Source organism: Haliaeetus albicilla, chromosome 2, assembly GCF_947461875.1.
Source record: "Haliaeetus albicilla chromosome 2, bHalAlb1.1, whole genome shotgun sequence".
Taxonomy (NCBI): Eukaryota; Metazoa; Chordata; class Aves; order Accipitriformes; family Accipitridae; genus Haliaeetus; species Haliaeetus albicilla.
The window spans coordinates 62591940-62619512 of NC_091484.1; the positions used below are offsets into that span (position 1 = coordinate 62591940).

Here is a 27573-nt window from a genome sequence, read left to right on the forward strand (position 1 = left end):
AACAATTATTAGCACCTTACTACGATATTTTTGTAATCTCTACTTTGACTTCCTTCAGTTCAAGGACAGTTGTACTCTCATCTTACCTTTTCTCAACTGTCTAAGCATCAGAAGATCAAGTGAATATTCTCTAGTTGCTATCTACTTCTTCAGTGTCACACCTGACTTTGTCAGCTTAATATGCTCTTTAAGTTTTTTCCTCTCTGTCAGTCTGCAGAGAGTCTGCATATGTGTAGATCATATTAGAATTAGCTTAAATTGTTTCTAGCTTTTTAATGTTTGACAGTTTTCATGGTATAGTTTTCTCTCATACAGTGAATCACAGAATGGTTGAGGTTGGAAGGCACCTGCTTATCTGGTCCAAATCCCTGCTCAAGCATGGAGACCTAGAGCCAGTTGCACAGGACCATGTCCAGACAGCTTTTGAATATCTCCAAGGAGGGAGACTCCACAACTTCTCTGGGCAACCTGTGCCAGTGTTCATCTTTCCTCATATGAGAGATGCTCCAGTCCCTTAATCATCTTCATGGCCCTTCACTGGACTCTCTCCAGTATGTCCATGTCTCTCTTGTACTGGGAAGCCCAGAACTGGACACAGCACTCCAGGTGTGGCCTCACCAGTGCTGAGCAGAGGGAAGGATCATCACCCCCTTTGACCTGCCAGGAGGTATAATGCAGCCTGCAATACCATTGGCTTTCTTTGCTGCAAGGGCACATTGCTGGCTCATGTTCAACTGGGGGTCCTGGTGGACACCAAGGTCTTTTTCTGCCAAGCTGCTCTCCAGCTGTGCAGGCCCCAGCATGTACTGGTGTAACTGTAACTGGGGTTGTTCCTCCCCAGGTGCTGGACTTGGCATTTCCCCTTGTTGTACTTCATGAGGTTCCTGTCAGCCCATTTTCCCATCTTGTTGAGGTCCCTCTGGATGGCAGCACCACACTCTTGGCATATCAGCCACTCCTCCCAGTTTTGTGTAATCTACAAACTTGCTGAGGGTTCACTCTGCCCCATCATCCAGATTATTAATAAAGACATTAAACAGGACTGGACACAGTACCGACCCCTGGCATACATCACTAATTACTGGCCTCCAGCTAGACTTCTGTCACTGATCGCCACCCTCTGGGACCAGCCCATGGTATTGTAAACAAGACAATACCCACAGAGGCTACAAGTCTGCCAGGGAGGTCCCTAGCAGAACCTTGTCTCAGAGCTGTCATTAGCAGCATTGGTGTTAACTTGCACTATCTGATGAAACCAGAGATTTCACTACTAAGGCTTTTAGGCAGTTACACACATTTTCCTTATTTTGTGCACTGGTAAATGGAGATTTCCATTTCATCAATAAGGACGAGGTTTTTAAAAATATATTTGTACCACAAATTTGAATTTGTACCATGGTCTAATAATGGTAATATCAGTATCTCTGTGAGACACAGATCATAACCCCAGACAGTCTTTGTTTTGTTCTCATTCATGGATTGTATTAAGATGAGATGAACTTCAAGAACAGAAACAACTAAAGAAATTTCTGTGTTCCTCAGCTTTCCTGTTTGTTTCTGAAGAAGTCTACCCATAGCCAGAATTTAAGGACTATCTGCTTCTGCATCACCTTTCCATCCAGAGTTCCATCTCCTTTAGCAATGGGTAGGAAGTTGATCAAGTACACTCGGAGAGAAAATTGAATTGCAAAACAGAGTCCTTCTCTGTTGTCCCATTGCCAGTTTCAGCTTGTACTCTGTTAAGGTGTGTAAGCTTTTAGGCAGCAGCTGTACACAGAGCATATATTGACCATATTCATGTACTTTTGGTTTTAAAGTACGTAAACTGTCCTGGAGCAGAAACCAGGGGTCTGTTCTACCCTGTGAAGTTTTCTCATCATGAAGCTGTGAAGCCATGACTCTTGAACTCTTGCACAGTGGAGCAAATTCCACGGAACTGGTGGAGAAAAGGCCTTCTGTAGCCAACAGCTTTGTGTTTATCTCACGTGCTTGGGAAGGGGTAGCTCAGCTCACTCTTAGCACCCTACTCTATGGCATTCTGGCTAGTTTAGGTCTTCTTCTGAGTCTTTAACATGTCTAATTCCTTTATAGGAAACTTAATGCTGAAAATCTGGGTGCTCATATTGGAGCCTTTACTGAAGAAAGCTTGAAAACCTGAATCCTAAGGGATCGAAAACCAGATCACAGATAGAAATATATTTTTAATAATAATTGAGAATTGTTTACATTCAGCTCACAACTTTAGAACATTCTGATTGCATGTTTTCTGGAGTCACTGGAAAACCAGCTCCTAAGTGTTGGTCTGTTGTGAGCCAGCAAACCACTGACTGATGTGGTCAGGGACTGTGCTGAGGAATTTTGTCTGCAGTTCAGAATTTAGTGATATTTTGTAGTCCTCAGTGTAAGTTGTGCCAGTTCTGTAAACTTGCAGATTGTTTTGTAACTTGAGAGGGCAAATTTTCAGGTATCTTGAAGGAATGTTGTATTCTAATGGACTGGAAATCATTCACATGTAAGCCTAATTGATTTGCTTATTTAGACAAATGAAAAATCATGTGAAGGTACATTAAACTAATTTATTGGTTCCTCTTCTAGAAAACTGAACTGAGAATTCATGACTTTGCTTAAAGACTGCTAGGAGAAGATGGCCCTGGAAAGTGAAGGAATTCTAATTCTCATAGAATCTCAGAATCTGGGATGATGTTCCTTCTGTTACAGTAATATTTTGTACTACCTTTGAGCTAAACATTTAAGGACTAACATTATTGAAACTTGAATGATTCACAGCTCCTAGGTTACAAATAACATGAATTTATTAATTCCATCCTTAAAACCATATGAACATTAATTATTTTGGAATGTGCTTGTGGATGGGCCTTCAGTAATTACTGGTCTTGCTGATGTCAGATGATGAAGAGAATATCATCTTTGTAAAAGAATAAGTGAAAAATATGTAAAACTGTCACTTTAATATAGAAATAATTACAATCACAACATCCCTGCCTGTTTTTCCACAGGGTTACATATTATCAGATGAAAGCACTAACAAAGTATGAATTCAATACATTGTAAGCTGTTGGAAAAATATAATATAGCTCTGAGGAATTCAACTGGTTACTTCTGCTGCTAAACCAGTGTGGGGCAAATTTCCATGTAAATTGGTTAGAAATTAAGTTGAATCCATCGCTTAGCCGTTTAAGATTGTAAAGGAGATTTGGGAATTGATATATGTCTTGAAAGTTAGAGCCATTAATAACAGGGACTGTCAAATACAAGTTTGGAAACAGCTTGTGGTACAAGGGATCCATCTGAAGCAGCTGCACCTTGTATTTTTTGTAATTGTATTCTTGTTGACAACAGCTTGTTTTAACTGAAATACATAGTTTAGGCACAAGGTGCTTTAAAATGAGATGAAAGCTAGCTCTGTAAATATATCTCTAAGATTTTAAAAGCTCAGTGCACTCAAATTTTCTGTTGTCAATTTATGTCAAATTAAAATAAGATTTAATCTAGCCCTAATCTGGACTTTTCCCAAGTCACATTATGAAAAATACCAGTTCTGGTATTTCTTTCTCTCTAACCCTTCTACTTCCTTTCCAAACAAAACTTTTCAGCTAGTTTTGGTGCCGATTTTTTTTTTTTTTTTTTTAAAACCAGGTATTTATTAACCAATATACAGATAGAGTTACAACTTTGTAAAGTTTGCTTGATTAAAGGATGCTTTACACTTAATTTTAAAATAAATTAATATATAAATTGTCTAAATCTCTGGAAAAGGGAAATGAACTAAAATTAGATTTGACAGAAAACTAAGACATAAGACATTTATTTGCTATAAAGAATTACTTGATAACATAACCCATGTTTAAGATCTGAATCCAGAAATTTCACCATGTTGTTGATGTGCTTTCATTTTCACCTGGACTACCTATTACAAACAATTTTTGAGAAAAGTATTTTTTGTCCTTCCTGAAAATCTTTTATAGTTTGGAAAACATTTTTCATACAAGCTATACTGTATAAAAATGTAATCACAGAATTTAATGTTTATTTTACCAAAACAATTTAAATCTTATTTTTAGTTAAGTGTGGATTTTTTTAAAGAGTTTCTTTTCCCCTCTTCTGATTTTCTTACTGTAAAGCTGAATTAAAAAATAAAATGGTTGGAACCTCTTTGAAGACTGCTGTAACAATGGGATGGTTTTATGTGCCAGAGATGAGTTTTGGCATGAGCTGTACTGAAAACTCAGGTTTGAACTAAGCTTATGCTAGAAGTTCTGCAGTGGCCTGAAGCCATTGTGCCTGTAGCTTAAAGGTCCTAGAGGGATTGACTTTTTATCATAAAATGATTATGCAGGAAGGATATTCTAGCCTGAAGGTCACTTTAAAAAAAAACAAACAACTTCCTGTTGCCTCCTCCCCCAGTTCATAACCATGTTACATATAGGTGTCTACCTTTTAGAGATGGTACAGACATTCTCACAGGTATTTAACTGTTAGCTTCCCACTGAAACAAATGTAGGCATGTGCCATCCTTGTTATTTATTCATGTTTCAATAAATCAATCCCTTAATAGTTTGTATTTTATCTTGAACTTTCTTAATGTTTAGTAAATGGTGTATATCGGATGCTTTAGCTGTACAGAAGAGCCTGCTGGCTACATTGTGAAGAAGCAGTCTCAATCTTCAAGGTTCTAATACAAACCAACATCACTTTTACAAGTAAATAGTTATAACTCATACCTGGGCCTCAGCTGCTAGGGGGTCTCTCAGACTCACCCTAACTTGAACAGATTTCTAGTTAGCTGCTATTTCATCTTAAAGGTAAGGAAAAATTATTTATTTTTTATAATTTGCCCACATACAGAGAAACACAGCTTTAACTTGGAGAAAGTGGCACAAGCAGATCCATTGGAGCTCAGAACTGGGATATGTTGTTCTAGCTAGTGCTCTCCTTAGGAAGGCAGGCAGTCAAAACAGTTCTACATAGCACTGGAAACATCTAGACCCAGCTCAAAATTGCACTTTTGAAGCATATGTCCAGCTAGGTTCCTGCAGTGAATCAGACTTCATCTAAAAAGCATATGAAACCAGATGGAAGGCATTCCACCTACTGAGAGGTGGTTTCAGCTAAGGCAACCAGAACAGAGCCAGGTCTAATTGTATGTGTGGCACCTGTTCTGTCCTCAGGGCCCTCTGTTTCTTTCCTGCTCTGGGCCTGTGGTAGCCCTGTAAGTGCTGATGTAGATGGACTCTAGAATTCTAGTTACCACAAAGGCACAGACTCCCAGCAGGAGTTACAGACCATCTAAGGACTCTTTGCTCTCCTACCACTAAGTACACAAGTGGAGCCTGTAGTAAAGATTGGAGGAGGGTGTTAGCAAGTCATGAACTGACAGGCATATACACCTGTATTGGAAAGTATTAGGTTATTTCCCTACTTATTATCACTGTCTTTGCTGGCATAGGGGGAAGCAGTCAGGGTCTCTTTGTGTAAAAATTCACCTGCCACACCTACAGGGTCAAAAATATAAGGCAGTTTAAGACAAAAAAAACCACAGAAGGAAGCAACAGCAAGACTGCAGTATTTTATTTCATATATTTACACAAAAGTGTGCAAAGTAAACTTCTTAAGTAGAAGGAAAAGAACACATTTTACTGTAAGAATAACCATAGGTAGGCCTGATCATGCTGAAACTGGAACCTACTAGCTTGAGAACACATGGCAGCATTTCAGTATCTTAGCCTCCAAAATTCACACAGCATATAGGTGAGCCTAACAGCAAGTTATGGGTAGTAATAGTTGTCCAAGACTGCTGTTTCTATATAAGAAAGTGTGACAGTTCACTGATCTCTATAGTTTTTAGCACACTTCTGTCCAGCTAATAGCAGATAAACTGTCTCCCAAGATAACTTGGACACTACAGAGTTCAGATGTAGGTTATGCACATAAAGTTTAAGCCTTCAAAAACCACCATGTAACAGCTAGAGTACTTGCCAAATGGTATTCTACAGCTTTTAAGGACTAGAAACTTTTACCAGTTCACACAAATAGTGGTAGTTGATTACTAATGACAAGAAACTTTTAAATCTTTCAGCTACTACATTATTGCTTTTTGTACTTTTCCTTGTAGTATTTCAAGTCAATAAGTGGGGCAAAACCAAGGGGATTAGGAGTTGACAAGGAATTCCCTGTTGAAGAACAAAGCTAGGATTCACCTTTCTAACAGCTTCCCCCCTGCCCCAAAACACACCACAAACCTCAACAATCAACATGAGAAATTCAACTCCATGTTTGCTATGATCAGGAGAAATACAAGATATTGAAGAGAATGGGGTATTGCCAGTCTTCCGTGCTAATTGTGCAGAATTGAACAGTTGTACACAGCAGTGAAGTGGTAACTGTTTGCATTAAACATTCTGATTTGTCAGTTGGCCTATTTATTGTTCTACAGAATTTATGTTTTTATATTTCATTATAAAACTATGGTAGAACCACCATAATTTTCTTTTAGAATAAGGTTTTTATAAGAACAAAACTAAGTTAACAAGATTCTTTACACCTAATGTTTTGGTGTACTATCATCTCTAGCACTATATACACTAGCATTAAAATACCTAAAAGACTTTTAAACAGTTCTGTAGTTCATTGTGATTGGTCAAGAAGAAGTTTAAATAGAAGCTTACTTGACCCCTGCAGCTGATTAAGAATTATTTCAAGGGGTTAGAGGTTATCTTTAAAATGTCATACCACTGTAACTAGTTCTTTCTGCCTTGAGGGGAATTTGTTATACTGCAAAGTGGGAACAGGTTGTAACCATTTGTAAAGCACTGAAGACAAAGAGCTGTTGTGGTGTTCAGTTTACATTATTTCCTAACACATTTTTAGAGTATTTTCCTCAGCATGAAACTGAGATTCATTATTGTAAGACTAGCTTTCTTAAACAAGATTACTAGAAATGGAAGAATAAATTACATAATACCAGTGATTACTTAATTTAAGATACTCCTCCTCCCCCAGTTTATATATTCTAACTACACACAGGAAAAATGCTAAAGAGCTTCTCATCATATTCAGAGGATGTTGTCAATGGATACTGCTTTAGTAATGTATTACATTAGATTGTTTGCACCTTTTTCACATAACATTAATTTCAGTAAGATTCAACAATTTAGAAGTTTTCTGAAACTGAAGTCCTTAGCAAAGGGAGTGAGAGTCACTATGTTTTGCAACTTGCCAAGATTCTGTTTCACTATGTTTGAGTTATTGCACCTAGACACTGGGATTTGTCATTCTGAGCTGTTAAGAATTAGCTCTCTTCTGGTCCTTCTAGGAAACTTTTTTCTCCACCATTACCATTCCTTTCCCAGCTGCCTGAGAGGACAGCAGGAAGCCTAGCAAACACTGTTTGCTCAGAATTCCATCAATAAATCTTGTCTTCCAGGAAGCAGGGCAATGAAGTGACAACTAGCTCCCCCTGCAAGAAGGGTCAGTTCATAAAACTCAAAAGCCACTTGGCAAAAAGCACTAGCAAAATGCTTGGCTTCTGGCACCACCGTCTAGCACAAGTGATCTTTATCTAACAAGTACAAACCTGAAAAATAAAAATCTTCAGTAAATCAGCTGAGAAAGATACCTATGTAAGAAAAATATTGAAGATAATTTAAACAATTACCTACAAATAAACATCTAAAACATAGCGGGTGCAAGTTTTGTGTTGCATTGAAAAACAGATTTAAATATACTTCCCCCTAATTAGGATGTATAATACTGAATATACACTTGTAACTTAAGTTCTAGTAAAATCTAAGATTTGGTTGTGAGTTTACAGAACAGTCTGTTAATTTGCAATACACTATAGTGTTTAATATATAGCAGCTTCAGTATGAATAATACTTCACTTGTTAGCCAACACTCAGGTGATTTGTTTTCTATCATCTGACATGAGTGAGCATAAACACACATACTCAGCATTTTCTATTTAAAACAAGTAATCGCTGAAGTGTATGCTGTTTAGTGCGTCTTCCTACAGTGTAAGCGGTTACAATGCAACAAGTAAAACAGAGCATTTGTTTAAACAGAATTGCCCCAAGTTTCCTTTCCCTACCCCATTTGTCTAGGAAAGGGTAATAGCCAGTGGAACTACTGGCAGTCTCACATGCTGCATCTAGCCGAGTTAACTCTGAACAACACTGTCTCTTTTAACAAGATAAACAGAAGACAGACATTTCAACACTGCATTAAGATTTCAATTTTCCACCTCAAGTAGAAACATCAGTTTTTCACAGTGGATATATATTCAAACTGGTCAGAAAGGACTACTCCCAAACAAGACTGCCATAACACTGAACCACCAATAGGTAAGTTACAATTAGATACAATTAGCATGCATTTATGTCCTTTCCTTTCCTTACTATGTTAACTGGGAATCAACTTCACACTTCCTAACTGGAGTTACTCATTGCTATTAAAAAAAGCCCCATCGTTGCCAAGTGTTACTAGCTCCAAAAAATACAACCCTCTGGCCTCTTAGTAAGGTGCAGTAAGCAAGATAAAAAGTAGCACAAAGGCACTTTATACCAGCAAAGTTTCATACAGTAGTTTCACTTTAGAATAAAGGATACAATAATAAAAACAGACTGATAACTTAAACCACTAATTTTGGCAAGGAAACTTAGTTAAGACCAAACTAGTGTTATAGGACATCCTGTAAATGTGCAAAACCATAGAGAAAGTTCACTTATCTTGATGCTATAAGCTAAATCCAGACACAGTCAGGTGCTGAGCATTATTCCTAGCTTCAAAGTAAGAGGTATCAGTTTCATCATCCGGCTGAGGTATAAACGGCATAGTTTGATTCTGTAGATTATCCCAGTCCACACCATGAAAGAGGGGGTGATTCTTCAGTTCTGAAACAGAAGTTCATATAAACATTATAAACACCCTTTTGTCCAAGCCCCATAGTCACTTTGGTCCTTTAGTGCATAACTGTCAGTAGATGTGCTCTATTTTGCTGGTTTGGAAATTCACAAAAGTGCAAATTGCAATTGGGTTTTGATTACCCCCAACCTCAGTGGGATGAAGCTATTGTCATGCCAGCTAACCATCTCACCCTAGCTAGAGAACCTACTCTACACAGCACACATAATGGATCAGAGATGCCCTAGGGGCCTGTCATGATAGGGCACCACAGAAACTTTAAGCATCACTTCAAAGTGAGTTTCTAATTTTGCCAAAGCTCTGTGCTGAGTAGACATGGGAGTCACTCCCACCCTTCTCCACTCCAGGCCACCTGCTGTTTGCTAGCTCAAGCAGCAGTCCTCTGCTTTGTACAGTCCCCTTTGGCCTACCAACAGACACAGAAGTCTAAACACCCTTATGGTGAAGTTACCACAGACCACCAGACTCCTCTTTCCCAGCACAAAGGTGGGATAACTAACCAAGCCGCAAGACTTCCTGACTCAAGGAGAACTCCCTTGCCCTGTCCATCCTGACCAGGAGGTGACTTCCTGGCACACAGGATCTGATGTCTTTTGCATAACCAGGAAACACCACTCCCTGATGAAAGTGGCTTTGCTACTTTGATTCAATCCAAGAAAGCACCTTTTCAGCTGAGTGGGATAAAAAAGTGGTTTTGTATCACCTGCACCACAAAAAAAAAATCAAGAGCAAATATAAAAAATAATAGGACAAGTAAAAATCACATTTAAAAGGAGGTGAAAGAAAAACATTCACCACAAATTTTATTTCTAAGCACGTCACAGGCTTTTAGCTGATAGACAGCAAGACATTAACACTTGTTTATTATTTCTACATTTCCTGATCAAATAATATAGCACCATATTAAAGTTAATTTTAGACAAAAAGCAATAAATTAGAGAGTTAGTCTTCTAACTCTTTCTAATAGCTTCAGCAACCATACATGCAGCAGGACACTGCACAGATCCACTCTCTCAGAACTGTATGTAGTTCAGCTCTTCAGAAAGTTCTCACATACTGAAAGCTGTCTTCAGCTGAAAAGGTGAGCAGACTTCATTGTCTTTTCCAAAGTAGTATTAATGTGTACCATGGCTGGCATTCAGCTCCTGCCCACATCTCTGAAGAAGGGGGGAAAAAACCCCAAACTTTGGACATCCGTGTTCTCTGCCAAATACTGCTTTAAAGCCTCTCTTAGCTGGAAAGGCTGAACTCGCAGAAGCATAGCACTAGGACATGACATAACTGGGATTTCTCAGTAAGTTAGGCTTCACGCTGGAGAAATAAAAGAGAGGGAGAGCATTTGTGTTGGGGAGGGGGAAGAGAAGATGATAGTGATAGAAACTCAATGAAGAAAATGAAGAAAACTTAATAGTTGTCCTGAGAGCTACTCATCCAACTTCACTTCAGTGGCCTATAAATTAGAAAAAGAAATCAGATACGGCTAAAGGTCCTGAGAAAGAATGAATTTCCAAAAACTTCAGATTGGAAGAAACCATTATGTCATCTAGTTTAGATTTCTATGCATGACAGGCAACTAGATTTCACCTTATTATCCAGGAATAAAGGCAATAACTTGTGTTTAACTAAAACACCTTCAAATTAAGACATGAGATGCTTTTTGGGAGACATTAAAGAGCCACAGAATTCCCTGTTGACATCATGATCTTCATTTATAACCATGTGCCTTCTCTAATTTGAATTGACCTGGTTTCAGCTTCTAGCCTTCAGTCTATTTATGAGTAAGCATTTCTATAATCATTTCCTTCTCTAGTGATTTCTTGCATAGTTTTCTAATAAGATTTCTTCCTCTTTTTCCAAACTATCTCACTTTAAGCTTTCTTCATGTTATCACTTTTTTTTAGTAAGATAGAGTCCCTGTGACAACAGCAAATGCTTAAAGTCCTTCATATAGACTTTGTATAGTATATATTGTCTAACTCTGTCCCCTATACTACATTCAGTAAAGACAGGCTGATTCCCAAGAAAAAGCTCATTTGAATTAGCTTTTGTAGGAGGCTTCTCTCCTAAACTACAGGCTTCTAATCAAGGTTCCTAAAACCACTTAGGTCAAAACCCCCAGATATCTATTACTGAGTTAAGCAAGAGTGAACTTTGGTACGTCAGATAAACATCCATAGCAGAACAACATTAAAGCAAAACAAAAGTTGAATAACCACCCCGCACAAATTTCCTTATTTGAAAGGGCAAAATCCCACAAGAAATACAGAAAATACCACAACTTGCTAAGAGTTCTGGCACTATATATGGAACATAAACAGGCATTAGAGTTTTAGCCTAAGTTTCAGGAGGAGGACATCACCACTTTGAAATTTTTAATCAGTTGCAAAGAACACAAGAGAATTTTAATACTAACCCTTCAGTCCAGCTCTCTTAGTACTGTCAATTGTTAGAAGAATATCTATTGCATTTTGGGCATTATCAGACAGCTTTTCTTCTCCCTCAGGCCAGGGAATATCTACAGAAAAAGATGCAGATGAGTCAGTAACTCAAACCATAAAACGAATGTTGGAAATACATACTTTCCCCAATTACCAAAACATATTACCTCTTTTCAAAATATTTTGGAAGACTTGTGCTGGAGTTTCATCATTAAAAGGTGGAATTCCAGTTAGAAACTCAAACAGACAAACTCCAAGGGCCCACCAGTCTACAGCAGAACCTGGTAAAAGAAATCCAGGTCATTACACCAACACAAAGGTTTAATGATATCTGCAAAGATTTGAAGATTAGCCATGGCAGAAATTGAAGAGTGTTTAAATCCTGCAAAATTTCTTGGAAATGAAGGAAGAGACAAAGTATGTTGTACTTAATTATCAAGCAGAAGATTAAAAATTTTTAAAGGGCTTTTTAAAGCCAGCCTGCTCCTTAATTCATTATAGATAATACCAGGATTTACTGATAAAAGCAAGGGGGTTCTTAAGAACAATCTAATTATCAACTCCCATCACAGAGAATCCAGGAGCTGACTTCTCCAAGAGATTTTGTGATAAGAAACAGTTGTCTTTAGCAACTGCTCTAGAGCCTGGATAAGTGCTCCATATTGTAACCCCTATCCTTCTCTCTGTTATTTGAGAAGACTCCAAGAATTCAAGCCATTGAACTTAATTTTCATTTGTCTAAATTTATGTCAAAATATTGAAGACAGCTTGCAGAAATGAGCCAGCATGCAAGAAGCTGGAATTACTTTCCATTACACTAAAGTTGATTAGGGCAGTGTGTAGTTACTAGCCATCTCTCCTTTGTTATTAAATAATTCGGGTTTTCCACATTCCAGGGTTTTTTTTGCCAAACCCATCTTATTAACCTACTTAAAAACAAGCAGGCAAAGCAATCCCAGACACCACGGCATGCATTCCAAGCATTCTGCATCTTTAAGCTATGCCCACTCCACTGTATAAAGAATAGATGCCACACTTACTGCAAAAAACCCCCAAACAAACAAAAACAACTTTGAAAGAGAGAGTAAGTGTAGTTTTTCTTAGCTTTTTTCACATATAAAAAAATTAAGACACCTCCAAGTTAAGTAAACAAATGTTTTGAGCCATTTCAAAAGGACTGTTGGCTAAGTTTAGAAATGCTGAAAACTGAAATGTGTAACTAGTAATCTAACACACTTTTAGGAACTTTTAACAGCAGTAAGAGTGCCCCACAGAGCTAAGCATATCAAGATAAGCAGTGAGATCACATCCAATGTTGTTAGAGGTACTTGGATGTTCAGATAAACTATTCCCAGCTTCAGTCAAAGTCTAGTAAGATCACAACTCTGAACAATGTACTAACACAGGCTTCAGCAGCAATTTTTCCCACCCAGAGCTTAACTAAAGATTAGATTAACTCCTACCATATCCCTGCTAAATCATATCTATCAATATTTGAAGCAAGAAACAGAAATACCAGGTCTTGAGTATCTGAGACTTGTTCACCCAAAGTAAACCAGACAGATTGCATAAAGTGAAAGGAAGCAATGAGAAAAAGGGTCTCTGGTGTATTTACTGTTACACAACATCTTCAAGAATGCTAACTACTCCTGAGGTACAGGCTTACATGTGTGATTTCCAATAGCCTAGTCACAGTGATTCCAATATTTTCTGCACCTTTTGTGGAAGCATCACACATTATGTGGAGTGCATACTGGTATATAGAAACATTGTTCACCCAAACAATTTTTTTTGAAATTGTGATCTAGTTATACTTTGACTGTTCACAGTTATGCTGAACACTTCATTTCTGCACAGTATATAGCACTCAGAGATTAGAGTCCCTGCATATGAAAAGACAACGAAGCAAGAACATTAAAATTATTGCAAAACAACCCCTAACAAATACAAACATCAAGTATCTAGTATGATTCTCTGAAGGCATAGGAATGCAGATTTTTTTCCTTATAGTAGTAACTCAACATTAAAGAAAGACAGCAAATGTTAAATCTAAGTTCGAAATAAAAATAAAATAGTTTTGTAATACATTATTATAGTTTAGGATTACAACTACATTTACAAGCAAGTTAACAACACCAGAAATATTTAGTGAGGTAAAGTTTTAAGTTCCAAAGCCAGAAAACCCTAGCTTCACTGAAGGTAATGGGTGATTTGTCATTTTCTGACATAAAACTCAGATTCTTTGCAAGTTATCACTGAAGTCCTGAAAACACTTAATAATTGCATGGAAGTCACATCACAGCCAAGTTTCACATTGTCTAAGTAGCATTGATTACATTTCCAAGCTATTATCCAGTTTTAACATCTGCCAAATAACCAGGATCCCTGAATGGAAGTGCAAAACAACAACTACATACGTTTAGTGACTTTAGTCATTACAGTTAAATTGTTAAGTCTCTTCATGCAGTTTTATTTAATCTATATTAGCTGCATACAGCAGAATTTTACTGTTCCACAGATTAGTAATCACTACTTCTCAGTGAAGATCTCATATCTTGTATACTTTTCCTAAGACTATTAGCTCTACAAAATAAAAGTATACTTTTGAGATGGAAATAAAATGTAATTACAAATACAACAAATGTATCAGGGATACATTGCATTTATTTATTTTTTGTTAATGGTTCTTGCAAGTTAGCAGGAAAATATTTCAGATGTTTGATGATCTCAGTGGAGCTCAGGATTTGAGCCAAAGAAATTTATGCGCTTCAAAGTTGTGCTATTTTATCTTCTTATAGTAATTTGCAAAAAAAAAAAAAGCTGATGGCTACTACTGTCCACTTGTATGGAAGATCCTGTCAGAAATCTTAAGTGTTTCATGAGGTCATTCCATGAGGTCATTCAACTCAATAACTGATTTTAATGCAACTTCATAAACTTGTCTGGATGCACATAACAATTTAATATCCATAAACATGGAATACATTCCAAGAATAGTTGGAGGCTTAATCCTTTCATACTAAATTTCACTAAGTTCCCCCTCCCCACCCTGAAGAATCTTAAAGGACACTCAGGATGAGCAAGTTGTGATTTCTAAGCCACATGCAAGTCTCAGCCTGCCTAAGTACAGCTTCCAAATCACAGATTAGCAGCAGGCAAGGCTGTGCTGGACAGTCAAAACCTCCAGTCACGTGAAAAAAGTAAATGAAGAAGCAGCTGAAGCAAACACAGCCTTCCGTGTTGGCAAAAGCTAAGCATTAGGCATTTTTAAAGAATTCACTATCATATTACTTGAATGGTTTAGAGCTCTAGAGATATTTAGAAGTGTGAATATATCACCTTTCAAGTACTTACAAACTCCATGGTTGGTTTGTCTTACCATGAGGCTTTGTCAAAAGCAGCTCAGGTGCCAGGTAGTCTGGGGTGCCTAGGATGCGTTCACCTTCTACTGGGGCAGCTCCTCTTCTTACACTCTTTGGAGTCCTATAGGGTGTGCCAGCATCTCCCTGATGAGGTGTCTTAAAATATGCAACAAAGATTTCAGATGTCAAACAAAACTAGCTAAGAAACTCCCATCTCCAGGTTTAGTAATGGGTATAACAGTTGATACTTAAGTTCAAGTCAAGAACATGTCACAAAATGTACATTCCCTGAAAAAGTATGTGTGAAATGCACTTCCGTTTCATCTCAACTATCTTGAAGCATGAAAAGTTAAGATGCCTACTCTTTTAAGAAACTCTTCCCTAAGTTCTTCCTCCAGTGTCAAATCCACAAGTAATGACTCAAAAAACCCCCCAAACACAACCAATCTTAAACTTCTCTTTCAAATTCAAATCTGAAGATAACCTACTAAATAGAATATCAGAATAACCTTCAATTTTAGCGCTAAGTTCTTAATATTAGCCAATGAAAAGCAAGCATATATGTCAAATGCCTGTAAAATAAAAATGAGAATCCTGAATTTTCTCACATATTGCATACCAGATGTACTCAAGATGTATTAAATGAGCCCTTTATTGTTTAACCTGTATCTTATGGCTTGCATTATACCTGAAGATGAAGTTCTGCTCAAGTTACACTTAGTGACTGTTTACAGCTACACAAACCTTCTGAAAGTAATTTGGAACATTATTTGAAGATAAAATATGCAGGCTTGCAAAGAGATCAGTAAGTTCTCACAGCTAATAGGCTGACTGCAATGAAAGGTTTCCTGTTATGACCTGGAGATACTACTAAATTATCTCAGAGACTCATTCTTTATTTTTCAATATACCCTTAATTCCCATATATCTGGTATAATTTTGTTTCCAACTTCATCTTCAGTGCAGCCGAGATCAATTCATTATGACTATGCCATAAAGGCTACAGGTAATCAGGTTGCAATGATGTGATTTTTAAAAGAATCACAAAAGTATATTAAAAAGGTATCCTCCCGTTTAATTTTCAGTTACAAAAATGTGTAATGCCATCAGTCATTTATTTCTCAGGAGATGAAGTGCATACTATTACTCCATTTCAGCTGAATGCAAGCTAAGTTTCATAGTCAATTAAAATTTTACATAGATAAAACAGAAGCAAGCAATTCTGACAAAGACATCAAAAAAAAAGGCTTTCCCAAAAATAACATTTTGAATGTCCCCTTTTGGTACACCAAATCATTCACCACACTGCCAGTTCTGTCAGAAAGCTTTAAATCCTGCAACTAGAACTTAAGTAACTGATAAAGGTCTTGTAAAGCTTTGCCAAAATGAAACAGGAAACACTAATTGAAAAGTATACTTTTGCTTTTCTCACATCAGGGCACTAGTTTACTTCAGGAGAGCAAGATTTTTACTTACTATCAGAAGGATTAAAAAGCTCTAAGCAAAAGCTTCATAACCTGCAAGCAGCTGTTACTGGTTTACATCAATCTTTTTAATAGGCTTATAATTGGTACTTGACAATACACATTACACCATCACTTTTACCAGGATAAAAACAAACAAACAAAAAAACCCCAGCAGGCACAACAGGAGTTACTAGTATCTGAACAGCATTTGCAGACTGTCTTAGAAGGGATGCAGTATTTAAGAAAAAAAAATAAAGTCAATGACTTCCTGTGAGTAATTATAGGTTTCCTGATGTAACAGGAAGTACCACAGTGCATTAAAAATAGGATGAGACAAAATAGCACAGACTTTTTCTTAACCAGTTCACTGTAAGAGTAAATGATTTCTCAGAGACGTAGACAGACAATGCATGTTGAGCCAGAGGCAAACCAGTGGATATACAGTTATTGCTAATCTCTTACAGAAATTGTAATTTTGGCCACACAACTGCAGTAAGTGAAAGCCTGTCAGCAAAGGTCACTTCAACAGACTACTTCAAACTGCTTCAGTTTTCCCTAAATTAACAAGCGAAATGATTTCAGATCACCAATATCTAATGCACGCACAAAGTTTCTACGTGTCTCCTTGCATACCTGATAAACCCGATACGGTCTTCCTTTCTGTAATGGAGTAATAGCTGTTGGGTAAGAGCCACTACAAACAGGTGAAAGATCCATTATATCCAAGGAAGCCATGCTACATGGCTCAGATACATTGGATATATTAATTGGACTATTATAACTTCGGAAAACAACAGCATTTTTTTTTAAGAGATTCAGTGCTTCCATCATCTTTTCTGAAGGAGAAGATACTGTGTCAAGGTAAGTTTCTTTAATGTGTTTTTGGTCATTATCCTTTTCATGATGTAATGGCTTGCAGTCCTGGACAGTACATACTTCCTCTCCCTTTTGTGAGACATCTCGGGACTCTGATGATGTTATTAACATGCCTTCTGTATTTGGTTCCTCAAAGGAGAGGTCTTTAACACTTTTGTCCAAATCTAAAAGCTGCTTTTCTAAATGGCTTTCTGTAACAGACATTTCAGGAAATAAGTCAGAATCTGTACTGAGGATTCCTAAAGGTTTTTCATCGTCAGTGCCTAAAAAACTTGAGTTCATATACTCCTTTTTATCATCCTTTTCATAGTCCACATCCAGATCACACATAAGATTTTTAGCTATAATTGGAGTAAGTGACCTTTCTACTGTTTGCTGGTTACCAATAAAACTCTTAACTTCTTCCTTGCTTTTGCAGGTGTCATGTAGGCATCCATCATCAGAAAGCATTAAGGATTGAATTTCTGTTGTCAAACCTGTCCTTTTATTTACTGGTAATTCTGAGATCTGACAGCCTCGTTTATATTCTGTGTTGGTTTTTTTAACATAGTTAAGTTCCTGGCAAGGACTAGTGTCAACTAATTCAAAGCTTCTTTTTACACCTGGCTTTTCAAAAACTTCTTCCTCTTTGATGGGCTTGACAGGCTCCTTCTGCCTTGAAGGTGACTGTTGTTCTGCTGTTTCATTAGTCATACCTCTTTTATTTACAAAGAGATTTTCTTCCCAAATCTTATTTTCAGAAAGACATTTTCTGACTATGCCTTTCACATCCAGTGTGGTCACAGGAGTATCTGTTATATCAGAGTGTTCGCTTCCCAGCTTCTGCCTATTGCCAGAATCAGTGCTGCTGATGGGAGAAATGGCAGACTCCAGTTCTTTTTTCTTTAGAACTTTAATGTCTTTGCTATTTGGTAATTCTACATTTGAAATGAGAGCTGATCCACCGTTACTTGTTTTGCCTGTTGTAGAACATAGTTCATCTTCACTTTGCTGCAAATGAGCACATTAAGTTTTGAGTATCGAGAAAAATGGGATTACAGCATAATAGAAATGTCTTTCGAAATACCTTATTTCCACTTCCATAAAAACCTACAAATTGACAAGCATTACTTATTCTTTATAATCACCAATAGTAACAAACATAACATAATACAGTCAAAAACATTCAAAACTAAGGGATAAGTTGATAATTTGACTTTAAGAACATAAGCTTGCTAGAATACAATAGAAAATGCAGTATTTTTAAATGCCTAAGGATGAAGAAATATAGCGTTTCAAGTTGTATGTGTGATTTTATATTAAGTTAAGCTACAGAAGTTCTCAGTTTCAAAAAAAGCCGAAACCAAAGAACCCCATCATACTACCCTATGGCATATTATACTTCAGGGATGACAAAAGGAAAATGTGATATTAATACTATTTTGGTACCACAATACTAAAAACAAGGCCTTGGGAAATGGGCGGATAAAACAAAGAATTATAAATTGTTCTAAACGTACGTTTTTGTGTGTGATCTAAATAGGAATTGTGGCAAGGGACTAAATAGCACAGCAGCATTTTCTTTTAGGTCTGTATTTGTACAGAATTTCATTAACAGTTTAAAATAGCAGAAAGTATTTTGTATCAGCTATAATTACTGGTGTTAGGTTAGCTGATACAAAACCCTTCAGTAATATAAACAAACTTTTTTGGGTTTTTTAATAGCTAGTAGAATTTTGAAGTGTATTTTGTTTACTATTTTTCCCAAGTTCTGCCTTTTAAAAATTCTTTTGTCTGCATGCTGAGCTAATAAAACTATAGGCATGAAGTCAGCTTCCAAAGAGCCAGTGCCCCCAGCATTCCCCACCTTGTGAAGAACAGGGCTAAACCCACTGCCATCCAGTAGAAGCCTTCTCTTTCACTCCTTTGCTGCAGACTAAATAGCATTTGCTTTTCCTGTTACGTTGCGCAGGACTACTATTTGTTTGAAGAAAAAATAATACTATTTTGATCCAAAACTCCTGTTCAGCAAGCATTACAACCCCTGTTCCTTCTGCTGTAGGAAGGCTTCACTACACTTGAAATAACTGGGGGAAGTAAGTAGCAGAGATCTGCAACAGTGCATATACAAGCATAAGCCAATTTTAATTTATAGTGGAAAGATGAAACAGTCCTGACCTCTACATCTTTCTCCCACCTGGGGCTGCTGCAGCATTCTGATCCCATACTGGACAGGTATGTGTGCGACTGACTAGTGGCACTAGAGGTACCAAACCTTTTTCTTGACTGAAGTAGAGTAGGAGTTAAACTTCTCACTGGCATCACAGGAGTTGCTTGAGAAGTATCAAGATCTTGAGAGTAAAAACAAAATAAAATTCAAGTGTTGATATAAATAGGCAACATATCTTAACCAGCTTCACACTATATCAAGCTTTCACATCGAAGGACGTTATGGAAAGCTACGCATGACATCATAGTTTCTCTTGTCATCTTTCCTGCACAGTCAATTCACTCATTTTTTTGAAGTAGGGACTTGCAAGAATTTAAAAGCAATATGAACATTGGCACCATAGTAGCCTTCCTTCTCATTTCAGGTTAGAAATGCGAAAGCAACAAGATAAGACAATTTAAATGAAAGCACACATTGCTATATTAAATAATTTTCAGTGAATGTATGCCAAGAACTGACACTATTTCTATAAAATCTTAAAGGGTCATTTTGAATTCAGTGGTTGTGCATTTGAAAAAAAAAAATCAAAAGATGACATAAGTAGGGTAGGTGAAAACATGTCAGACCTTAAGGACCAGAGGAATGGTAGACAGCAAGACACTGACAGAAGCACACCTTTTATCAAGTGGGTCCAAGCTACTCGCATAAAATTAAAAGACCACCACCTTACAGCCAGAGTATTACTCAGTACAAGGCTTGGTATACTCACATGTTTTGATTAATTTGTCTGAAAGAGGGGTATTTTCCTTTTGGACCATAGGTAAAGGAGAAATCACTCCATGCAGACTGTCAGATGATTGACTTGAATTGCACCCTGGCATTTTCATTCCAGCAGGAGTATACTACCAAGCAGGAAGAAGCATAGTTAAAAGTTAATGGAGCCTGAACAAAACATCCTGGATTGAAAGTATAACTTCACACATTCTTTATTATGTTTACATTGGAGCTTAGCCATGCGCATTTTCCAAATTTTTTGAAGCACAACTTATAGTCAGCCATTAGAAATATAATCCAAGGTAATCACTTCAGAACTTCAAGGTACTGGAAACATATAAGTTATTCTACCAGCTGGCAGAGGAGGTGCAAGAATAGTCTTATCACTCCTATTATTAAATTTAAGATAGTAAGCAAACTAAAAGAATGAAGTACTTCAAAGACAGTGAAAATTACTTACAAAACCTAGAGAACTGATGAGAGACAACAATTGCCCTGGTGTACGTGAATAGTCTTGCTTTGGCTTTGCCATTGATGGTGTAGTAAGGATATCTATCATATTTATCTCTACAAACAGACAAAAAAAAACCCTATGAAGCAGGTCAGGTTTTCCTTTTGCTATTAAATAAGCAAAATTACAGGCATTTACTTAGGTTTTATCCAGAGGGGAAAAAAAATTTAGTCACATACCGAACAAATATACAAAAGAAGCCACCAAACCCAAGTGAAGACATACACATACATTCCTATTCAAGACAAATTGTTTCTTCCTGTACATCCACCATAAAATTACAGTTTATAAATATAGAAACTGTAAAAGTCCAATTTCTATTCCAGCATACTATGTTGTAAGTGTTACGTTTTCTAACTTGATAGCAGCTTTGGTTTTTAGGTAGCAGTTCCAGCCTATGGGCTAAGATAGTGAATTTGATTCAAAGCCTGCTTTCTTTCCCAAACACATCTCAAAAAAAGCTGCAGACAAATTTTTCATAGGTGAAAATTTAACCTTAGATGCCATTTTTTGCTCACTAGAGGTAAGTAGGCTTATAGCTTACGTATGTTCAAGTAGACACCATAATCTCTCCCATTTGAACTTCACAATTAAAGCACTATATTATAGAAAATACAGTATACTTAGGATTTTCCTCTATACTCTTAAAACCATGAATCAGAAACTCCATAGACAACTCTGAATTTCTACATTCCTTTAACTACATAAAATGGGTGTACTTGCCAGCAGCTGTCTCAAAAAACTGAACTGGTGCTGTGCAGCATTAGTTGGCTGATATGGTTAAGGGGTTGGAGGTGCAAGCTAGTTCAGGAACTGGCTATTCACTGTAAGACCTGCAGCCTACTGCCTGCGCCAGACAATCATTTGACTATTCAGCTATATTTTCTGCTACTTGAAAACAGTATCTTTGTATGCTAAAGTGCTGATTTATAATCCTCTGTTAGGGACTCACCACCTCCCCCTGTCCCTCACATTAATGTGTGGAAGGTCCCAGTTCAGACTGGAAATTAATATATAGAAGGACAGAGAAACATGAACTGAAGGACAGAAATAGCCAGAGAAACACCAAGAAAAAGCCTGAATTATTCATTCACCTTTTGAATTCTATTAGTGGACTCCATAGAAAACTTTGAAATCCATACCCCTCAAGAGAAATGGCTCTAGATTGTATTTCATACAACCTTGTCCCAAAGAATAAAGACTTCAGCTTCTGAAGTGCAATGCATAGAGCAGACCCTTTACTAGCATGTACCTTATCAGTACTTACCTACTTGAAATCAGATATTAGTGCAATATTTGGGCTTATTTAATTGAAAGCTGCCCTCTATGGGGATGTAAAGGATTCAAGAATATGGTGATGTGACACAAAAATACATTCTAATACAACCAAAAGGATACAGACAATCTTACCTCTGTTCAGAGTAACTCTGGAAAGCCCAAAGTCTGTCAACTTTATATGGCCCTGATTAGAAATGAGCATATTGTCTGGCTTCAGATCCCTGAAGACATGAATATAGTTGAAGTCAGCAAAAAGACAACTGAGCAATATTAAGAAAGTTAACTGACCAGAAACACTCAAACACAAAACATTGATTATAGCTGTTTCTCAGTAACATCTCTTAGCCAGCAGAAGATTCCAACTGGAGGAATACACCAAAATAATTAAACTTACCTAGCACTAAATATTGTACAAACGTCTCAGGCCTTGTAAAACCACCGTGCATGTCACAAGAGTTGTATATTTTGTGTTTCAGCAGGTTTAACAAGTGTTCTTCATAAGTACTACCATCACAACATTTACTAATGTGTAGCTCCTACACATGACAAGCAAACCTCTAGTAAAAGTTTTCATGAGTGTTCTCTGTAGTACTACTGCATGCAGTAAAGAACTCTCACTACAGGGGGAGCATTAGAGTAGTCAATGTCCCTTTGTCCTACAGTTACATGCTTGCAGTATCCAGAGGGTTCCTGAGCTAACAGTCATTTAAAAACCACAGGGAGAGAGTACCTAGAAGGTAGCATAGCTGCTAATACACCACTGTACTGGGGGAAGAGCATGCAGGCAGGGGAAAGCAGCATATATTTGTCTGCTTAACATATATGAACAGATTTTATTTTAGGTGTTGCTTCATGATATTGCTGCAGTGTACACATGCAAAAAGAGCTTCCAGAAACTCTAGCAAATGAGGTAGCTGTTACTATGAAATGGTGATTGGTTATGTGTTGAGTGAAAAATTAAAACCCCAAACTACCAAATACTTATTTGTAAGAAAAAAGTAGGTTTTACCTGTGGATTATCCCATGCCTGTGAAGATAGTCAAGAGCCAATGCTGCTTCAGAAATATACTTAACAGCCATTTCTTCATCAAAATATCCATAAATATGGAGAAGAGATTTGACATCTCCACCAATAAGGTACTCCATCACCTGCCATTCAAAATTTAACATTTTAAAACACATTTCAAATTTGCAAGTAAAATATAAAATAGTTTTTACCCCTAGGAAAATATATTTTCAAAGAGCAGAAGCTGATAGAAGCTTCCTTGTGCGAACTTCATTTCCCACACAATACTTTTCACTTGGATAAAATAATTAAAGCTTCAGATGACAGAGTACATGAAACATTTTCTTTTAATAGACCATTTACTTATTTTATATTATTTGCCTAGCCTACTTTCTGTAGTTAGCTCTCAAATAACTACTGTAGTCAGCTTTTTAATTAACTTCTCAAAGATTTCTATAGTATAGAAAATAAATTGCAAAGGACTTCTGTGAAACTCAAGGCCTGAAGCCAAAGACCACTAATATTTTGATTTATATAGAACAGGTATCTTAAGGATTTTATTTTGCAAATGTTTATACACAATATTAAATTCAGACCTGAGCCTTGTGAAATAAGCGCAAATTTCCAGAAATTTATACAGTGAGAGCTACTGTGCATTTAAGACATGAAAAAGAGTGTTTAAAAAAAACATACACATCCAGAAAAAATTATGCAAACTCACACAATATTATGGCCCATGTCATACTCAAGATAAAAGAAAAGTCAGTGGGGTTTCAGAAACTCATTCTTCAATGATAAGAAGGAATTTATGGGGTTTTGGTCAAAAATTTCACTAGTACTTAGATTCCAACATACAATACTATTCCATGTATATGACTAGCATCTCCTTTACAAATCCTTCATCCTGAACTCCTCTACTCCATGCAGCAGTCAGAGATTCCAGGAAAAGAAGCCTTCATTTACACTCAAAATGCACTGTAGGAGTGCATAGCAACCTCGCCATAGAATTTAATCAAGATGTTCACTGTGTGTGCTTACAGCAAACCAGACAAATTATGCTAGACCCTCTGTACAGTCTTAATCCATGCTACTTTTATGTGGAGGCAGTATATAAAGCCATATTCAAGTCCTACTGTACCCCACAGTGCTCTATGTGGACTAACACTTAGTTTTGCCATTCAGTTATCCTCTTGTCACATTGGCCAACTACCATAACAAATTTTGAGTGCAGGCAACAAGTAAAACAGATGTTCTTTTAAGTGAGCCACAGGGTGTCTTTCAGTCACTTGGATTCTGCTTGAACAGAATGGTTTCTTGTTTTGTTTTCCCTAAGATTTCTGCATGTTCCTAAGACAGATTAGCTATTAGAAAAGACACTCCTGTAAAAAAAGGGAACACAGGTGGAAAGATCATAAAGGTACCAGAAGAGCTCAACCATTTCACTTGTTCAACCATTCTGAGAAAGAAGAATGTAAAAGTGACTAAGGAATACCCACATGCTGACATAAAAATGTGTTTTCAGACATGAATATAGTTCTACACTCCATTTTCAACACTATCATAAAACACCACAGCCATTTATTTACTCACTAAGTAGATATTATTAGCTGACTGAAGCGAGTAGTATAAGTGCACAATGAAAGGACTTTTGCTGAGAGCCAATGCATCCCTCTCTGCCTGGACCTGGTGAACCATGTTTTTGTTGATCATGTCTGCTTTTTTCATCACCTGAAAAAAAAACCAAAACAAACCAAAATCAAGTAGATAAACTTTCTTTTCTTTTCTCAACCTGCAGTTCTTCAGTCAATTCATTTATCTCTATACCTCAAACTTGCATACATATATACATATAAAACAGAGTATAACTTCAAATAAAGATGGAATTTTAAACCCCAGATTATTAGAGAACCTTTTTCATTGCTCTCCTAATTCAGTCCTGAATGGAAATCACACTACCAATATTTACTGCAATTGCGCACACTGGAAAATGAATGTTTAGGCTGTATCTGAAATTAAGCTGCCCTGAGTTAATCCCCTTATCCACAGTACCCAACTCAGAACCAGGAAAAAGTATTCAATGCCCAGATATACTCTTGCTGAACAAGTCTTTCCATCTCTTCAGAGGCTGAGATATATGGCCCGAGGCTTGAAAAGAAAGTGTAGCAGTAAGTCATGCCATCTTGGTATCCTCAAGTGCAAGACTGCAACTATTCCAGCCTCTAATTCTTAACTTTGCAGAGAAAGTAAGTGAATTCTTTGCTTAATTTAAAAAATACAATCAAGTCACCGAAAAAATCTTTGTTTCCTTGGGAAGAAGCCTCAAAGGCATGCAACTCACAATGAAGAAATAACAAGCTTAACTATGAATTAGGCTCTAATTCCTGTATTGAATTACTCCACTATATGTTGATGCCCACCCAATATTAATCTTGACTAGAAGATGCACAGCTGATAGGTATTTAGGCAAGCATTGCATATGCATTGGAAGTCTGCCCACCTCCAACATCTCTGGTCTGGATATCTATGGTGATACTACAGCAAGTTTAATTTATCCATTCTCTAAGCAACACAACTCTAAGAAGTTGAGTCTACAGCTACTGCCACTATTCAATAACAGAATTTGATATATAAACAGAATATAAAAATAGCAAGACATAAGAAGTGTAAACTGACACCTTCTATGTTAAGTGTTGACAACTGTAAAAATATTTAACATACGTTAAATTCAGTAGCTTGAATAATCCATAAGTCTCACTGCAATAGCAATAAAGGACTTACACAGAAGCTCTTGGGTCACAATACTTTCAATAAACTTGTGTAAGATACTAAAGTAACATAATTGAACCACTCTATATGCACACCTAAACTGCAGAAAATTAGTTTCCACAGCTACCATCACTATTATCAAAGTTGATACAAAAAAAAATTTCCAAGACATACACAGAATGCATGGAACTACACTTTTAATAAGCATCTACCTTAACTGTGCAAATATTTAGCATGTGGTTAGTGTTATAGCAGTGAACAATCCATAAACTGCACTGCAATAGTGATAAAGGATTTACACAAAAGCTTTCACCTCAAAATGCTTATAATAAAAACATGTAAGTAGACATATATAGCTCTGAAGAGCAATGTCTATTTTGCATGACCGTTTTTACATTTCCTTTTTTGTGTACTACGCAGCTGGTTATAATCCTTTTAATTGCAAAGTCGAGTTCACACAAACCATCGGTAAAGTTTTTACTGCTGACAAGCCTAGTTTTTAGTCCTTTGTGTATCAACAAAGAAAACGCAACAGTTTTTTTTAAACGTGCACTCAGCAAAAACCCTTCTTACAATTCGCTCTCTTTATGCATCTCAGAGGCAGACTTTTCATTTACGAACAAATGTGAGAACACCCTCCTAGCGGCACGACTGCTGAATGTCTTCAGTGATAACAAGTATCTACAAGCAAGAAGCAAATAGCGCACAGACGCTCTGGAAGACTCGGCGTAGTTCCCTCGACATTTAAGGGACTTCTAGAAGCAGCTGTCGTTACCAGATGCCTCCTAACCAATGCCTCCAGGCGAAGAGGGACGCGAGGGGAAAGCTAAAGGCAGCCCCTGCGGACAAGGCGTCTCCCAGGCCCCAGGCTTCTGCCAGAAGGGCGGCAGCTCCCCAAGAGCCCGAGTGCCGGAAGGCGGGGGGACTCACGCCGGGGCAGGCCCCCGCGGGGCGTCTGCCTTTCCCCTCGGCACCTCCCTTTCCCACACGGGCCTAAACGACAGCGGAAGGCGGCAGCGCCGCGGCCCCTCACCTTCACGGCATACAGCCTCCCCGCCTTGCGGCCCAGGTACACCTTCCCGAAGGCGCCGCGGCTGATGGGCTTCACGATGGTGAACTCCTCGATGGAGGGGGGCCGGGGAACCTCGATGCGCCTCGGGCCAGCAGCTGTGGTGGCGGCGGCGGCGTCCCCCTCCTCCTCCGGCCGCGCCCCGGCCGCCGGCTCCACCGTCCCCATGTCGCGCCTGGGCCCCAGCGCCCCGCGCCGATTCAAAGCGGCGCCCGCCCCGCCCCGCCGCGCGGCGTCACCGGCCAACGGGCGGGCGCGGGGGAGGAGGGCGGTGCTCTCGCGAGAGCGCCCGCGCGGCGGCCGTTGTGGAGGTGCCTGTAATGGCGGCCGGCGCGGCGGTGAGCTGTGCCTCGCAGCCCCGCCTTCCCGTGCGGCCGGCCGCCGAGGGCCCTGCGGCGGGCAGCCCCCTCGCTCCCGCCTCAGGGTAACGCTGGGGCGCTTCACGTACCCGCCCCGGGGCGCGCCCGCCGCCGTTCAGAGACACCATGGCTGCCGTTTGCCCAGGCCTCTGCATGGTGGTGGCTGCTGCGATGACCGTCCTCCGGTCTCACCCGTACGGTGCTGCTCCCGGTGGTATCTGGTGAGCAGCGTGCTCAGTTCTACTCGCAACCAGAAGGAGTTAGGTGTTTATTGTTGACAGAGATGAGCTGAATAAATTGGTTGCGACGTTGCCCTCGAGGCTTGTGAGTGTTGCTCTAGTGTTTCTGGTAGGCTCTTGTCACTATCTCTGCCTAAACTGCATTGCCTCATTACTGCATTGCCTCATTACAGCCTTCCCAGCTTGGCCAGAAGGACCCTAAAAATTTTGTTGTTCTCTTCGTTGTATCCAGCAATTAAAAAAACTCTACAGGATTCATTCTGTGGTTGGTTTTGTTTGGGTTTCTAAGAGCGTTTCATTGTGACAAAATGCCAAAGCTTCGATCCTGCTAAATACTACC

General features: G+C 38.2%; 2 protein-coding genes across 6 annotated transcripts in view; one reads left to right on the plus strand and one right to left on the minus strand.

Annotated features, from left to right (window-relative positions):
- Positions 1–26210, plus strand: part of ACBD5 (acyl-CoA binding domain containing 5) — a 53294-nt gene extending 27084 nt beyond the window's left edge. For 3 of the 5 annotated variants that reach the window (XM_069777609.1, XM_069777636.1, XM_069777645.1), the window contains one exon: positions 26165–26210. In XM_069777609.1, the coding sequence (XP_069633710.1) occupies positions 26165–26195 (31 nt within the window). In that variant the 3' untranslated portion in view covers positions 26196–26210. Of the gene's footprint in view, positions 1–1542; positions 4180–26164 lie in introns of those variants that run through there. The other 2 variants (XM_069777618.1, XM_069777626.1) reach the window with 2 other exon arrangements.
- MASTL (microtubule associated serine/threonine kinase like) lies at positions 6525–26918 on the minus strand. Its single transcript, XM_069777583.1, has 12 exons — positions 26600–26918; positions 24391–24528; positions 22804–22943; positions 21927–22015; positions 20466–20572; positions 20001–20133; positions 19240–19412; positions 16840–18072; positions 14758–14896; positions 11546–11659; positions 11354–11455; positions 6525–8909 (listed from the first exon to the last, which is right to left on the minus strand). Exons 1-12 carry the CDS (start codon positions 26801–26803, stop codon positions 8752–8754), a joined length of 2730 nt encoding a protein of 909 aa, XP_069633684.1. The 5' UTR covers positions 26804–26918; the 3' UTR covers positions 6525–8751.
- Positions 26919–27573: the final 655 nt, after the last annotated feature.

Excerpts from the sequence above, each read along its gene's own strand:
- MASTL (XM_069777583.1), bottom strand. The coding sequence starts at position 26,803 with ATGGGGACGGTGGAGCCGGCGGCCGGGGCGCGGCCGGAGGAGGAGGGG. Across the intron at positions 24,529-26,599 it reads GGAGGCTGTATGCCGTGAAG|GTGATGAAAAAAGCAGACAT; the intron begins GTGAGGGGCCGC and ends TTTTTTTTTCAG. Across the intron at positions 20,573-21,926 it reads CAGAGTTACTCTGAACAGAG|AGATAAATATGATAGATATC; the intron begins GTAAGATTGTCT and ends GTCTGTTTGTAG.